This window comes from Zingiber officinale, chromosome 4A, assembly GCF_018446385.1.
Source record: "Zingiber officinale cultivar Zhangliang chromosome 4A, Zo_v1.1, whole genome shotgun sequence".
NCBI classification, from domain to species: domain Eukaryota; kingdom Viridiplantae; phylum Streptophyta; class Magnoliopsida; order Zingiberales; family Zingiberaceae; genus Zingiber; species Zingiber officinale.
Window position 1 is genome coordinate 141,109,251 of NC_055992.1, and position 15,612 is coordinate 141,124,862.

Below are 15,612 nucleotides of genomic sequence, written 5' to 3' on the forward strand. Positions count from 1 at the left end.
AGATAAGTAGATATTTACATATCTGAGTAAATATGAATTTACAACAATATCTTTATATTAATGATGAATCAACTGCAATATTATACTTGATTTTAGAGATGCAATTTTTGGATTGACCAGAATTATTCATTATCTCATTATTTTATTAATTATCTCACATTATTGCCCATCATAATGGGCCAATGGCCTAAGCCCATAATATAACAAAAGCGAATCGGTATGACTCTGAACCGAACCGAACCGGGTTAAATTATTGCTTCAATTTAAATTAGGTTTATTCGTCTAACCTCACCGAACAAAATTATTCCTTGTTCATCTAACCTCAGAAAACCCCGCCGCCGTCCAAGCCGCCGTCCCCGCCGCCGCTCTCCTCGAATACACACTAGAGATTTTTGATACTGGAGATCGTAGCTACTTCGCCTGCCTCATGGAGAAGCTTCGGATCCACTGGAACAGCTCTGTGGAATGGAAGCCTTCCGCGGTGGTGGCACTCGCCACCAGCGCCGACGGCTTGCGAGTGGCGGCGGCGCGGGAGGATGGTTCCGTGGAGATATGGCTCGTTTCCCCTGGCTCCGTCGGATGGCATTGCCAGCTTGTATGGATCATGCTATGTTGAAATAGTTGTTTATATTTTAGGGATTCCCTTTGTGTTTTTTCCCCCGTAACTTTTGCTGAATAGTTTTTTCTTATCTATTTTAAAGACGGTCCAAGGAGTTCCTTCCTCGAGAGTTTCGTCATTGGTCTGGTGCTGTTCGAGTTTGAAGAGCGAAGGCGCTGGACGTTTGCTATCTTCGAACATAGATGGGACGATATCAGAATGGGATTTGTACTCGCTAAATCAAAAGGTTCAATTTTTAACCTTTATTATTGTCATTTTTTAGTAGATGAAAGCCCATTTTGGTCATTGTCGGCTGGAATGGAATTCAGTACATTTGCGTTGTGCTGAAAGTTGCAATTTATCTTATATTTATTCTAAATTAACTAATTTTAACAACATGGGAATTAACGTAATTATGTTTTAAGAGGAGGTGCAAAATTTTACTTTTACACTATTGAGTTGATCACCACACAATGGAGCTAAATCTGATAAGACCAGCCTTAAAAAGGTTCTATTTAACTCTTCCATTAGTTTTTTTTTTAAATAGCAACCCATTTTAGTCATTGCTAGCTGGATGGAGTTTGACACATTTGTATTTTTCTGATAGTTGCAATTACTGAATTAACTAATGTAATTGAGTCTAAGAGGAAGTGCAAAATTTATTTTTACACTCTGGTGTTAGTTATTGCTAAATTCAATAGGCTCTGATCATTTTCTCTCTGATTTATTTTATCATGGTACCTCTAGGGAGTATGAAGCCTTTAATTTTGATTTGTATGTTCTTCTAGGTCATTTTAGATTCCATCGGAGTGTCAATTTGGCAGATATCAGCTGAACCATCTGTTGATTTTATGCATCCAGATGTGACTGATTCCAAGCTTGTAGCAAATGGTCACACCAGTCATGATGCCCCAAGTGATTGTGAATCTTGCCTTAATGATGGTGACGATGAATATGATGAACTTGATCATCCAACCACAAAAACTGATGGTCAACGATTGGTTCTTGCTTGTGATGATGGTTGTATTCGTATGTATAAGATCTCTGATAAAGATGGGTTTATTTACAGCAGAAGTTTCCCCCGAGTTAGTGGTCAGACTGTTAACCTTAGTTAGTTCTCATTACCTATTTCTTACTGTTTTAATAACTTTTGTTGCTATGGCCACAGGGCGCATTTTAAGTATTACATGGAGCCATGATGCAAAGTTTGTATTTTCCGGTAGTAGTGATGGGTAATTTCTTTTATATTTTTGTCAATATATCTTTTATAGATTGCCTTCCATGGTGTTCTATAGTGGGAATACTTGTCACTTGTGATGTCTCATCACCTGCCACTTTTACTAATTAATGACCATCATTGGCAACATGCAGGCTAATAAGGTGTTGGGATGCTGCATCTTTCCATGAAAAATATCGCATTACTGCTGGGCTTGGAGGCTTGGGCAGTGGCCCTGAACTTTGCATATGGTCATTGCTCTTCTTAAGGTACTTGCAACAAATTTTCAAATTGTTATTGGATGGAACTCTTCATTCTCTATTAGTTCTCATTCACTAACTGTTGTTTTAAAGGTCTGGCACCCTTGTCAGTGGAGATAGTACTGGGAGTGTTCAGTTCTGGGATGGTAACTATGGGACTCTTATGCAAGCTCATGCCTACCATAAGGGTGATGTGAATGCTTTAGCCACTATTCCTAGTCAAAACCGAGTGTTTTCTGCTGGTTCAGATGGACAGGTACTGACTAAAGAAGAATAAAATAAATTTCACACATAACAGAATGTTAGAATTAAATTAATATTTGCTCATAACAAAAATTCTAGAATTTTAAATGACACTTATCACTTAATGGACCATCTCGCTACAAGTTCTTGCCATCTTGTTTAGTTATGTTTGGTTTATCATTTTGAATATCCAACCAACTTAAGCACTGAACACAATCAACAAATTAAGTTTAAAAATTTTTCATCCTTTTAGAAGCTGTTGTTTTGAAGCACTGTATGAGTAGATAGTCAGGAGCAACTCTCACTGAACTTAACTTTTTTTGAAATCCGACCTTTCCCGGGACCCTGCATTGGCGGGAGTTTCTTGTCTCGAGCTCTCCTTATAATTTTTTTTGTTGCCTTTTCATGAATCCATCTTATATTAATAATGTGCCTTTTCTGCCTAATTATTTTTCCATGATAATGTGTCATAGGGCTGAGAAAAAGTTCGATTAAATCAAATTAACCGATCAAACCGACCGAATTTAACAATTCGGTTCGGCTAATTCAGAAATTCATTTTTTTTAAATATCAGTTATATCGGTTTTGTTTCGGTTTTAAAAGTTGAAATTCGGTTAAACCGAATAAACCATTTTTTTCCAAAACCGAATAAATCCCTCACGCGGTTCTCTCCTCATGCAACTTCTCTCCTCACACAGCTCCTCATCTTTTACCTAAATTGATCCACTACTTCTCAGTCCCGACGCTTGCCGACCCTTCGCTCTCTGCTTTCACTCCGTTTTCCTCTATGATGGCGTCCTGTTTAGGGCTCGCTGCATGACACGAGGAGGATAGATTGGCCGGAAGACCCCTCCGCGATCGGAGAGGAAGTCGGGCAATCCACCCGCTGGGAGCCCTAGTTGCCTCCTTGGCCTCGTCTCTGACACTGCGTACGCATAACCACCCTCCTCGTCTGGCTCTTCCGGCGCCTCCACCTCCCGCTAGGAGCCCTAGTCGGCTCCTTGGCCTTGTCTCCAGCACTAGGAAGCTCATCTCTTCTGTTTTTCGCTTTGGCAGCAGCACCACTGTGTCTTCTCTTCCTGAACTCCTCTTCCTCTTCGGATTACTTCTCTGACCAAGACCAAAGCTCCTATGAGTTGTTTCTTGCTTGCTTCGTGAGGATTCTGAAATTGGCGAAACTTCTTGTTTGAGTCCCATTGATTGTTACTGAGTCTTCATTTCCTAAATTCTTCCTCCTCTTCGAATTACTTCTCCGACCAAGACTGAAGCTCTGGGAATTGTTTCTTGCTTGTTTGGGTAAGGATTCTGAAATCGACGAAGTTTCTTGTTGGATTCCCATTGATTGTATAAAATCTTAGTTAATTCGGTCAAAAATTGAATTAACCGATATTTTATTGGTTCGGTTTAGTCAATTTCCCTTAAAAAATTCGGTTTATTCGATTTCGGTTAATTCGGTTCAGTTTTAACCAAATACTCACCCATTGTGCCATACTAACATGCTAATTTCCTTTCCAGTGAGTTTTTGTTCAATTATTGTGAATCCCCCATGTTCAAAATAGGGGGAGTCATAGAAGCATGATTAAAACAAGGATTTAGGATTTCAAGAGCAAGTAGAGGTTATATTACTGATTATTTAATATAGATGCAGTAATATAGTTTTGATTCTTCTATGCATGAGTGCCAATATGCATTGACCTGGTGAGTTTGGAGTCTGTAGCTGATGAAGCACTAAAAGGTTTATCTCAATGTTTTGATGTAAATCCCACACTTGCGCCATGTCAGCTCATTAGCTTGTGGCAGGTAGGAGTTCATTTAGGTTGCTTACGTCAACCAGAACAAATTCTTTCTTAATCTGGCCAATCATGCGTGTATGTTAATGATTAGGTATAATGAAATCACATTTGTAGATATAATTTTGATTCAGGAGGGGGAAGCTAGACTAACTCTGAGTCAGCATGTGAGGGAAGTGGTATGAGAGGATCAGATGACTTGCTATTGTTCTTTGATAGATCCTTTGCTATATTTTCATTAATGACTAGGTAGCTGTGGGGGCATGCAGAAAGAGTTATGTATTTTTGAATGTTTAGTGCTAGCCATGCTCTCAAGCTATTGAGGTGTTGCTAAGGGTGTTAGGCATATGTCTTGTTTCTTGAAGTGTGTTGGTCCCTGCCATTTATCACAGAAACAAAATTAGTCTAATTCATTAGTTTCAATATAGAATCAAAACATTCCATGACTTCGTTTTTAGTGATTTTTATTTGTGCTCTTGATAACCCCTATTGTAGCATCATTTAGGGGCAGTGTTTTAAATGGTGGTCGAGGACGTCGCTTAGGTACCACCTAGGCAGGAGGCGGGCATCAATTGCACTGCCTCGTGATGAGGTGGTGCTTTAGGCAGTAACTCACATTCTTCCGCCACCGCTATGCCTGGACCCGCCACTTTCGTCATTGCTCTCACTGTTTCGCCACCGTAACACGTTTGAATGCATTGCTTGGGCCCAACAACAAGTCTAAACTTGTCGCCTAGCCCTGTGATGCGTCCGGACGCCTCGTGCAAGCCAGACGCATCTCTTGGACCCAGAGGCGTCTTGACCCGACGACAGGCTCAAACGCGTCGTGTTGCCCAAGCCCGATGAGGCGTCTGAACTTGTCATGCAGTCTCGGCGACGCGTCGAACTCCTCACCTTGCTGAAACAAGGTACACGAGTAAGTTTTTAAGTTAGAACTTAATTAAATTATTTTATGTTAATAATTTTAATTAACTTCGGGCTACGATTGAGATAATTTAAATAGACTTAATTAAAACCTAATAAAATTATCATATATATATATATAGATTAAGTTTTTATTTTAATTAATATATTTTATTAAAAGTAAATATTATAAAGAATAATGATTATTTACATTATTGTGTATAAAAAATAGTAAAAAAAATTAACCACCTAGGCACTGCCGCAATCGAGGCGATAGGCAGTTACTGACCCCCTCGCCAATGCCTACCGCTTACTGTCATTTACAATGTTGTTTAGGAGTCTTCTAAGACTTCATTATCTTTCTTTCTTAAATCTACAAAAAAATAATAATAATATCATTCAGAGGTAGTTGCAATTTTAGGGATTCACAATTAAGTGGGCAATACATTTTTCTTTATTTTTAAAGATTAACTTAGTACCATGGCTGTCAAAATTGATATCTGTATTAGATATTCTAGAAATTTATATATATAATGGAAAAATACAGACAAAATTTTAAATAAAGTTGGTAGTTATTAGGATTTATTATAGCATATTCCAACATTATAATTGTTAACAATGTAAATATATACATTGGTTCTTTTCCTAATTGCTCGAGCTTTTGGAATGAGTAACCAATCAACCTTACATTGGCATGATATCAAAGTAGGAGGTAGTAGGGGGTTAGAGGTTTGAATTCCACCCATGTAAAAAAAAATTCATCAATTCATATGTTGGCTATGGGCCAATCAAGTCAAGTACCTTTCCCGCACATGAAAGGTCAGGTATACAAATATATAAATTTATGCCTTTTGTAACATTTTAAACTTCTAAGATAAGTTGTTATACAATCAACTTAACCATGATTATTTATTAGAATCTACAATAAATATCAAATTATTTAAAAGGCAGATATACTTCTTACGGCTGTTATTTATTGATCAACCATTGCCAAACAACATAGTAAACAAATCTAATGCAAACAAAGGAAAGGCTTTGATTTAAATTTCAATAAAATTTTGATAATTATACATGGCAAAATGTGAAATTGTCATCTTGGTAGCTCCTCCTGGTTCCACACTTTCTGGAAGGGGTAAATCATGAGGGCTCACTTAGTGTATGCAAGCAGGGGTGAGGCAAACAACGGAGAATTCTGTACCCGCTAGGAATCGACCCCGGGCTTATCTTTAGCAAGACCCCTTCATGAACTATCTGCACCAACCCATGGGGGCAAAATTTTGATAATTATCGCTGTTATACGTCCTATTGTATTTGATTTTTGATAATTAGCCTATTTTCAGTGGCAAAAAGTTGATATCTTTCAAGTTGGTACAAGTTTATTGAGTTTAATGGTGTTAAATTTTTTAAACGTTACATTATTTTATTCCTAAATTAGTTGGTATTGAGTCTATACAATGTTAGTGATTTTATATAATATTCAATTTTCAGTTAAGAAAGAAATTTCCTTTTGATTTTTGGTGTGAGATTTTCTTCTCTATGTGCGATAATTATCCCTTTGTAAAATTTATCCCAGAGTTATCTGTGCGATTCGAGATTCTAAGTTTGGGCCACATTAATTTTGCATCAAAGCATTCTTGTGTTATGTCATTTGGTATCACAACGATTCCATGCTACATCAATTTGGTTTGCTACATCATTATAAATACTTTGTTAATATTAGAATTAGGATGATATGTAACATTTAACATATTATGATATGTATATTAGTATTACTGTTATTATTGAATTTTTATCAATAGGATTGTTAAATTATTATTTATACACTATTGTTAATAGTTCTTCAGACATTAATTTTAAGATAATTTTTCAGCTAAATAATTAACTTAACAAGATTAAATTATTATGATCAATAATATTAATAATAATCTAATATTATTTGATAACAACTAATAAATGCCTTATTAACATTTCTTATATTAAATTATTAATATCAGTTTTATTATTATTAATATCAACAATCTTCTATTACCTATATTAATGATTTATATTTATTAGGAATTAGGTGATGCCTAATGTTATCTAATATTGCCAACAATAATAGGTTACATTTACGCTTATAGCCCCAAGCGTCCCACCATATTAGATATTATCCAATAGAAAGAGCAGTTCGATGCACGAAGTTTCCGCCAATAGGGTATTCTAGGGAAGAGTTTATTGTACGCAGCAAGAGGCTGCTTTTGCTATTTGAACTTGTGATCTATATGTCATATGACAACAACTTTACCATTGTGCCAAAGCTCCTCTTCATTAGATATTATCCAATCCCTAATATATATTTTATGATAAACTTAGCTATCAAAGACCCTAATATAAGAATATTACAGTAATACCAGTTAAATTTCTATGGCCATATACTTTATTACTCATAAAACTCTCCTGCATGAATCATCTATTTCATCTTCAATTCCTCTTTTGAAGATGGGAAGCAGCAAAAGCTGGATTATTTCTTTTTCTCCTTGATGCTTCCTTTTCTTTCAAGTTGTCTCTCTTTCGTCGTCAAGGAGATGAACCTCTAACATTGGAAAGAGGCTTCCGCCACACAATTAAGTCATTTCTCTCTGGCAATCCAACATCTCGGGCACAAACTAAATGGTTGACCAGTATTGCAACCCCATTTCTCTGGTTCAAGGTCTCCTTGCTGTGAGAGTTGTTCAGTTAAAATGAGATTGGTAATTGATTGGCTGATTTCTCCCTCACTTGATTTAAATTAATCAACTGATTTCCCACTTGTTCATTTAATTTCAGAGAGATGTTTGTGAGATAAGATTTTCTCTTTAACATTTGGTTGATACTCAAATACATGACAAAGAGATATCGACAAGAATCAGATTGGACCTTGCTGATCCTAATCCGACTTGGCTGATCTATCGAGATCTGCTGAGATCTGATCTATCTAGATCTGCTGAGATTGACAACCTTGTTCTTGGTTCAAACAATTTCTCTATCGCTCATGCCAACAGCACTCCATCTATAATTACAAGTTGGGTATCTTACATTGTATAGAGCAATGTGTAGTCATGGTACCTGGAGTTTTTTGTTATTGCAAAAGTATATCTGCATCAGTCTTTGTTACTTCACTGATTTTCACTCCTTTTCTAATGGTTGTCCAGGTTATTCTTTATAAGCTCACTGAAGAGATGAGCATATCAGAAGAAAAGGGGATTTGTCAAGAAAAACTGTTTAAGTGGATCTATGTTGGATATATAAGAGCTCACACTCATGATGTAAGGGCCTTGGCAATGACAGTACCAATTAGCAGAGAAGGTTTGCTAATACAATTAAAAACAGTGGATCCTAATCTTCTCTCATCTTGCGCTCCAAACTTGCCATATCTTTTTCTTAGATGATTTTTTTTATCTCTTTGATAGATATATCACCTGAGGAAAAGATAGTCAAGGTACGTCGCCAAGAGAAACCTGTCGAATTTAGTTATCACAAATGGGCACATTTAGGAGTTCCAATGCTCATTTCTGGAGGTGATGATGCCAAGTTGATTGCCTACTCTGCTAGAGAGTTTACTCAATTCTCACCTCATGATATATGCCCAGCACCTCAACGACCATTAATAAAACTCGTGAATGATACAGTTTCCGATGGGGATTCAATGATGCTTGTTCAACAATCCTCTGGCTGGATAGATGTTTTACAGGTCAAGTTAATTGGTAAGAAGGTAGTGACACAGCTTCTTGCTCGAGTGAAAAGCAAGGGATCCAGTAAAATCATATGCAGTGCCATATCTAGTTCTGGAATGCTCTTTGCATACTCTGACCAGAAAAAGCCTTGCCTTTTTGAACTCAAAAAGGCAGAAGTCGGGAAAAGCAAGTGGATCATCAACAAAATACAGTTGCCTAAGAGACTGCCATATGCACACTCTATTATTTTCAGTGCTGACTCCTCATACCTTATGCTAGCTGGGCATGATAGAAAAATATATGTATGTTTCTACTATCAATTGCAATCATGTTCTGCTCTCTATGCTTGAATTCAATTGGCATTTTCAGTTAAGTTTCCTTATTTACTTCTTATGGATTACATATGACATTATTAGTTTGATCTTTTCATGGGTTGACAGGTGGTTGATATAAAAGGTTTGGAGCTTGTAGACACATTTGTTCCACAGAGGAAGTTGGATAGCACGAATTTACAACCGGATGAACCTCCTATGACTAGAATGTGTACAAGTGCAGACGGGCAGTGGTTGGCCGCCATCAATTGTTTTGGTGACATCTATATTTTTAACTTGGAGATAAACAGGTAATTGGATGTTAATTGACCTTTTAACTTCTATTTGATAATTTTGCTAGATATTAGTGCTGAAAAATTCTTCTAAATCTTTTCTGCTAAGCAAAATCTTATGTTCAACCTGGAAACATTATGTCTTGAGGATATGCAAATGTTGTGAGGTGCCTTTTGTTATTGGCATCAATATCTTGCATGCCTCTTTCAGCTTGCCACTTTGTTAATTCAATAACATGTATGTTGGGCGATGGCTTTCCCACTTTTCTTGTTCTGACTCAAAATTTCAATTTCGTTTGGCAGGCAACATTGGTTCATTTCTAGGATGAATGATGCTTCCATCACTGCTGCGGATTTTCCTCCAAAGAACAGTAATGTATTTGTTGTCACAACGTCTAGCAACGAAGTCTTCATCTTCGATCTAGAAGCAAAACAGTTAGGCGAGTGGTCAAAACAGAACACAAACCACCTTCCTCGAAGATTTCAAGAATTTCCAGGAGAAATAATTGGTCTTTCCTTTTTGCCTTCCTCTTTATCAGTCATCATATATAGCTCAAGGTATGCCCTTATTCCATTCTTAAATAATCTGGCATTTGTGGTAGTACATAAGTGCAATATATTGCACATGTTGTTGATTACATTGATGTGATCTTTTTCTTTTTCAGGGCGATGTGCTTGATTGACTTTGGAATGCCGATCGTTCAAGAAGAGAAAGTCCAGATCGGTTTAGATCCATCATCAGACAAAAATGAACGTAATAAAACTAACTGGGCAAAGAGGAAGAGAAAATCTCATGAACAGAAGTCTTCCAATACTAAGAACTTTGATTTTTTTGTATTCAAAGACCCTGCCTTATTCGTTGGACATTTATCGGATAATTCTCTCCTGCTGATGGGCAAGCAGTGGCTGGATGTTGCCAGGAACTTTGACGCGCCCATACATAGACACATATTTGGAACATAAACAGATTGAGCTACCGTTTTCGGAAACAAAATGCGACCTCCCTTGCCTGCCAGATGCTATTTCTCGATCCACGCCAGGGTTTTTGTACTGTATTTTGTAAAGTATCAATCTGCATTACTAGTGCTCGTCTGTTTACTGCTAATGTTTTTTTTCTTTCTTTGTCTTTAAGAGGCCATTAATGATTGTTTATGTAATGTCGCTGACTAGTGATATATCTCTTCCTTTTTCCTCTGTTGCTTAAAGGCAAGAATATATTGTGAAATGTCTCATAAATATGATGTGTTGTAGCTAAACTCTACCATCATTATCTATTCTAGGCTGTGTTTGGGCCTAACCAAGTCGGCAGTTTGAGCTTGAGCCAGGCAAGGATGGCTCAGACCATGGGTTGGGTTGAACATGAGTGTTGTACTAGAGAAAGCATTCTTATCTTTTAAAGTTTTTGAAGGAAATAATAAATTCAATTTTAATTTATCAAATTATTTTGATTGTTCCCCTCAAGTGACCATAAGTTTAAAAATTCTAAAAACAAGTGCATGCCCCTCCACACCTCCCACCACCCACTGTGACACTGTGCTTCAAGAACAGCAACACTACTATGGGTTGAATTATAAAGAATCACACCACTGCATTTCAAAAATCCACATTATTATAATATTGATTTTTTAAATACAGAGTTTAAAATTGATGCACCACCATGGTGGAAATAGGAGTATCAGTTGTAATGAGTGAATGAGGGAATTAGATCTAGGCATATCAGCCCACTTGCATATGGAAACATTCGAAATAAAACACTTATAGAACAACTAAAGATCAAACTAACATAGTGGATATTCGCCCTAATCACATTCGCTCTAATCACTTGGATATTGCCCTCCATCTCTGACGAAACTCACTCTGCAGTTAGATAGATGTAAAGGATTAGCATAACATTTCGATATGAGAATTGACAAGAGAAGAAAATAACCTTTATCGAGTGCCACCGCTATGTTCAGTTATCAGTGTTGTTTACATGAAGGGAATAGATTCTTTTTCCAGCACTGGAAACTGACAGTAGGGACTGAGGGTTTCGAGAATTGACATCCCAAAGGCTAATGGCTTCGGTTCCTGCTAATCACCTTTCCTCTACTTCGCCATTGCAAAGGGCTCGAGTAGTCCATCCTCGTCACAGGATTGCTAGTCTCCCACTTCGACACAAATTCATCATCACGAATATCATAAGCAATGACAGATTTCTGCCTGGTAGCTGTAAAGAGTAGGAGAGGACACAAGACTTGTACCACCACTGTTGTTGTTCAACAGTTGATGTCGCACACGAATTACTCATCCTTAAGCCAGCATTACTTAGCGAACCAAGAGGCATCATAGATGAACACGGCAATGGGGAACTATTCGTTGTATCTCCCATGCAAAATGCTTGTATATCTCTTGTATAATAATCCCAAGAACAAAATCCAGATTCAGTAGCATTCCCAGCTGAACCTACAACAACAAATTTCCCCAAGTAACCATCTATACCCGGTGCACGGATTATCAAACAATCACCCCACAAATTGTTCGACGCACCCAATGGTGGTTTCTATTCAGCCTTGAACTAATACATGGAAAAGTATATTAGTATATACCAGAAAATCTAGTAATAAAAGATGTCTATAAATATTAAAAGTTTGAAGTTTCATCGCATAATTAGTTATGTCGTAGTACGAACAGGATCCATTATGGTGGGCAAGAAGAACAGCTTCTTCTGAAACAAACCATCCACCAGTCAAAGCCTTCTGTCCTATCTCACATAACTGATCTTTGCAAAGTCCCTCAGTTTGTTCATGCAACATCAATGCAGGTTTTTTTCTCCATGTTGAAACATTCTTCAAGTATTTCATCGAACATGAGTTCAGTTTCCCTTTTGGAAAGTCCACTGACCATCTTTTTTAAAGCATATACTGCTACAGATGTGCTTTCCCCAAAACCAGTTGCCTCTACTGTCGCATGCTCAGATGCCAAAGTCACAACATTATTGCGAGGCTCACCTTGCTCGAGATCTAGAGAAGCCAGGAACTTCACTGCAATGGAATTTTCGTCAATTGAACCCAGTGACTCATCTTCAAAATATGAGTCACTGCGATCTGAGCTATGACCTTCCAAAATGCCAGATGAGATCACGTCTCTTTGTAACTTATCATGCAGAAAGAACCTTGCTTCTACCACTTCCTTTTTTAACTCTCCAACTGTATAACTTGGAATGCTTATTGGATCATTATGACCTGATACAAACTTGTTTTTATCCTGGCAGTTAGCTTTCATGACTTTAGAGGAGCCCTGCTTAGATGTAGTACCACGAACTGCATCAGCAATGACTTTCTCAATTCCACATATTCGACTTTCTCCAACGGTGCTATTTTTTGAACTTTCCCCTTCCAACATTGTCAGCTTCTCATGCAGCTTACCGGAGTACTTAGATGCAATTCGAGCAACATTGAGGGGAGGTTCATTAATGGAAAAGGAAGGGAAGGAAAGGAATGGGAAGGGAGGGTAACTTCCTTACACCCCAATTTGAGGTGTAAGTTAATAGTTCATTTGAGGGGTAAGGGAGGGTAAAAGTCCCCCCTCCCTCCCCTCACCTCCTTCCCTCACCTTCTTCCCAAACAAGGGTAAATGTCACCTTCTCTTTACTAATCCTTCCCTCACTTCCTCCCAAACAGATCGTAATGTTCACGGATGATCCATGGGCACAGAATACCCTTGATCTTAGCATCAAATTCTACTTCTTTTGAAGTCTCTATTTGCACTTTTGAACAATCTTTCTTCTTATCATTTAATGTAGTATGAACAAACAATTTCACCGGTTTGACCCTCAGGATTTGGAGATACTGCACAATTTGTGTCCTTCAATCCACTGGGAACAACTTTTGTGACCTCTGAATCGATGGAGTTTGAACTTGAGACAAGAAAGCTCTTTTACTAGTTTGCAGAGATGCACTTTCCTTCAAACTCCTTGCTTTCTTCTCTAGCAAAGGAGCTTCCTTTTTAGGTTTCAAGGAACTTGATGATCCTTTCGCATTTGAATTTGAATCATCACCATTCTTGCGACCTAGTTTCTCTGCGATCAGATCCAGGGATTCTGCATCTCCTTTAGGTTCAGGGTTCCGGAGAAACGTATCCAATCTCTCAGCATTTTTCTTCAAACTCTGGTCACAAAGCCCCTTCCCTGGCAGAAAAGTATCCGAAACTCTAATTCCGCCGAAACTCCTCCGACCTCCGGCCTGTGCTTCCGGATCCCTCCCGGAAGCTATTCCCAGTTGTCCGGACGTGGAAACCCTAGGGAGGCGGCGTTTGCCGCGGAGTTCAGACGCCATATCGGAGGGTTCGGAGGGCTTACCTCTCGGAAAAGACGATGTGGATAACCGTACGCCGGCGATAGCCGCTGAGTTCTCCTCGAGCTTGGGACGCGCGATGAGGACTTCCCCGCGTACGCCGGCTCTGCGGTTCTCCTTGCCGTTGGCAAAGGACGCCCTCCTGGGGACGGATGCAGGTCGCTTGTCGTTGGGAGTGGACTGGAAGGGATGGAATGGCACCTCGCCGTGCGGCTTCGTCGCCCCGACCTTTGCCACACGAAGACAGGTTATTTGAATTTTACAGCAGTGAATTCTGAGCCAAGTGGGCCGACAAAGAATGACACTCGGCCCATTTAGATCGCTCGACGAACAACTGTGCCTGTTTAGTTCATTCCTTGCCGATCTGGCTCAAATAGTAAATTTATCAAATTTATAATAATAAATATGTATTTGTTATTTAGATATATCTTGAATAAAATAAATTTTAGAAATTATATATAATATGACAATTTAACTTGAGATTCAAACAATCAAAGGCTACATTTATATTTCTATATTTACAGTGCTCGAATTATGTGTTTAATTTTATTTCTATATTTAACCACAGTTTTTATTTCTACTTTATTAGCTAAGAGTTTGCATTTTTACCCAAATTAGAGTGAACATCTTTCAATAGAAAAAAAAATGATAAACCAAATAACATCAAATGTGAGAGTGGGCATCCTCCAACAAGTGGCATACAATGGCGATGGTATTTATAAACTAATTATTCTACATTTTCTACTTGATTTAGCTTGTTTACATGGATCAAGTCACAAACACAATGGATTAAGAGACAATAATCATGTTCCACTACCAGGTATACTGGTTTAAGATGTACTTAATCGTGTTCCACTGCACTAAATCACATATCAAAAGGTACTAATCATGTTCTATTACCAAATGGAATGGATTGATGATTTATATTTTTAGTATCATTTGCACTAGCAAATGTAATGATACACTTGTTTTAAGTATTAAATCTTATCCTTTCATGTAAACAACACTCTTAATATGTAGATTTCAAATAACCATTAGGTATAGAGGTGCCAATGAATTAAGTTAAGTCAAAATATTGATATTTGAATTGGAACAAATATAAAAAAACAATGGAATCATTATTAATATGTATGCCAAATAATTGAGTGGTAAAACACAGGCCTGTTACATGGCTAATTTTTTCTTTGACAAATTAGGTATTGGTCACGTTCGTATGAGCCAACTAAGTTTAGTATAATTCAGACCTAGATTAGAGACTTGATGATCCGAGTTGGAACAAAAGTGTTAGGACTAAAAGGATTTAAATATATGCATCATATATTGAGTCTAAATTTTCATAATTTTATTTTTAGGTTATACCTAAAAGATTTCATACCAATAGAGATATATTTCCCTTATAAATCCTTCCTAGTATTATTCCAAACGATTTGCATCATTATGTACCTATTGACGTTGATCTTCGAAAACCAATAGCAAGGTTGGTGATCGGAAGCCAAGCATTGGTAGTACTTCTGCAAGAATATCACCAACGTGGTGCTGCTTTTGCAAGATCAATATCAATATTCGTGTCATTTGGCATATGGCCATGACTTCTTGTTCGAATCTCAGAACCATGGTTGGAGGACATATATATATTCTATATACTCACCCCTTCCATTTTATACTAAAATTGCATAAATCTAAGGCACCTAGCTCTATTAATGAGTTTCAGTTAAAATTCATTAATGGATCTAGAAGACTCTAATTGGATATTTCAAACCCCTTTGGATTCATATGTATCACAGAAGTTTAAATATGCTCTCCTTTTCTCTTCTTAGACCTTTCTAACATTGTTCCAAACAATTTGAACCTTTATGTACATTGTGGTGCTAGTTTGAGAAGATCAACACCACGTTGGTGCTGATCTTAGGAAACCATAACCAAGGTTGATGATCGAAAGTCAAGGCAACTTTGGTGTTGCTTTTGCAAGAACATC

The 15,612-nt window shown here is 37.6% G+C and overlaps 2 protein-coding genes and 1 pseudogene across 2 annotated transcripts; 1 reads left to right on the forward strand and 2 right to left on the reverse strand.

Moving 5' to 3' along the window:
- Positions 1–296: 296 nt before the first annotated feature.
- On the forward strand, positions 297–10,542 carry LOC121971509 (WD repeat-containing protein PCN-like). Its single transcript, XM_042522817.1, has 11 exons — positions 297–595; positions 702–845; positions 1,387–1,690; positions 1,767–1,830; positions 1,970–2,083; positions 2,168–2,330; positions 8,181–8,334; positions 8,439–9,004; positions 9,143–9,324; positions 9,610–9,864; positions 9,972–10,542. The coding sequence occupies exons 1-11, from the start codon at positions 428–430 to the stop codon at positions 10,267–10,269; spliced, it is 2,412 nt and encodes an 803-aa protein (XP_042378751.1). The 5' UTR covers positions 297–427; the 3' UTR covers positions 10,270–10,542.
- A 627-nt stretch (positions 10,543–11,169) lies between these two features.
- LOC121972857 lies at positions 11,170–11,983 on the reverse strand (annotated as a pseudogene).
- LOC121971510 lies at positions 11,828–12,687 on the reverse strand. The gene has a single exon (XM_042522818.1). It carries the CDS (start codon positions 12,685–12,687, stop codon positions 12,088–12,090), a length of 600 nt encoding a protein of 199 aa, XP_042378752.1. The 3' UTR covers positions 11,828–12,087.
- Positions 12,688–15,612: the final 2,925 nt, after the last annotated feature.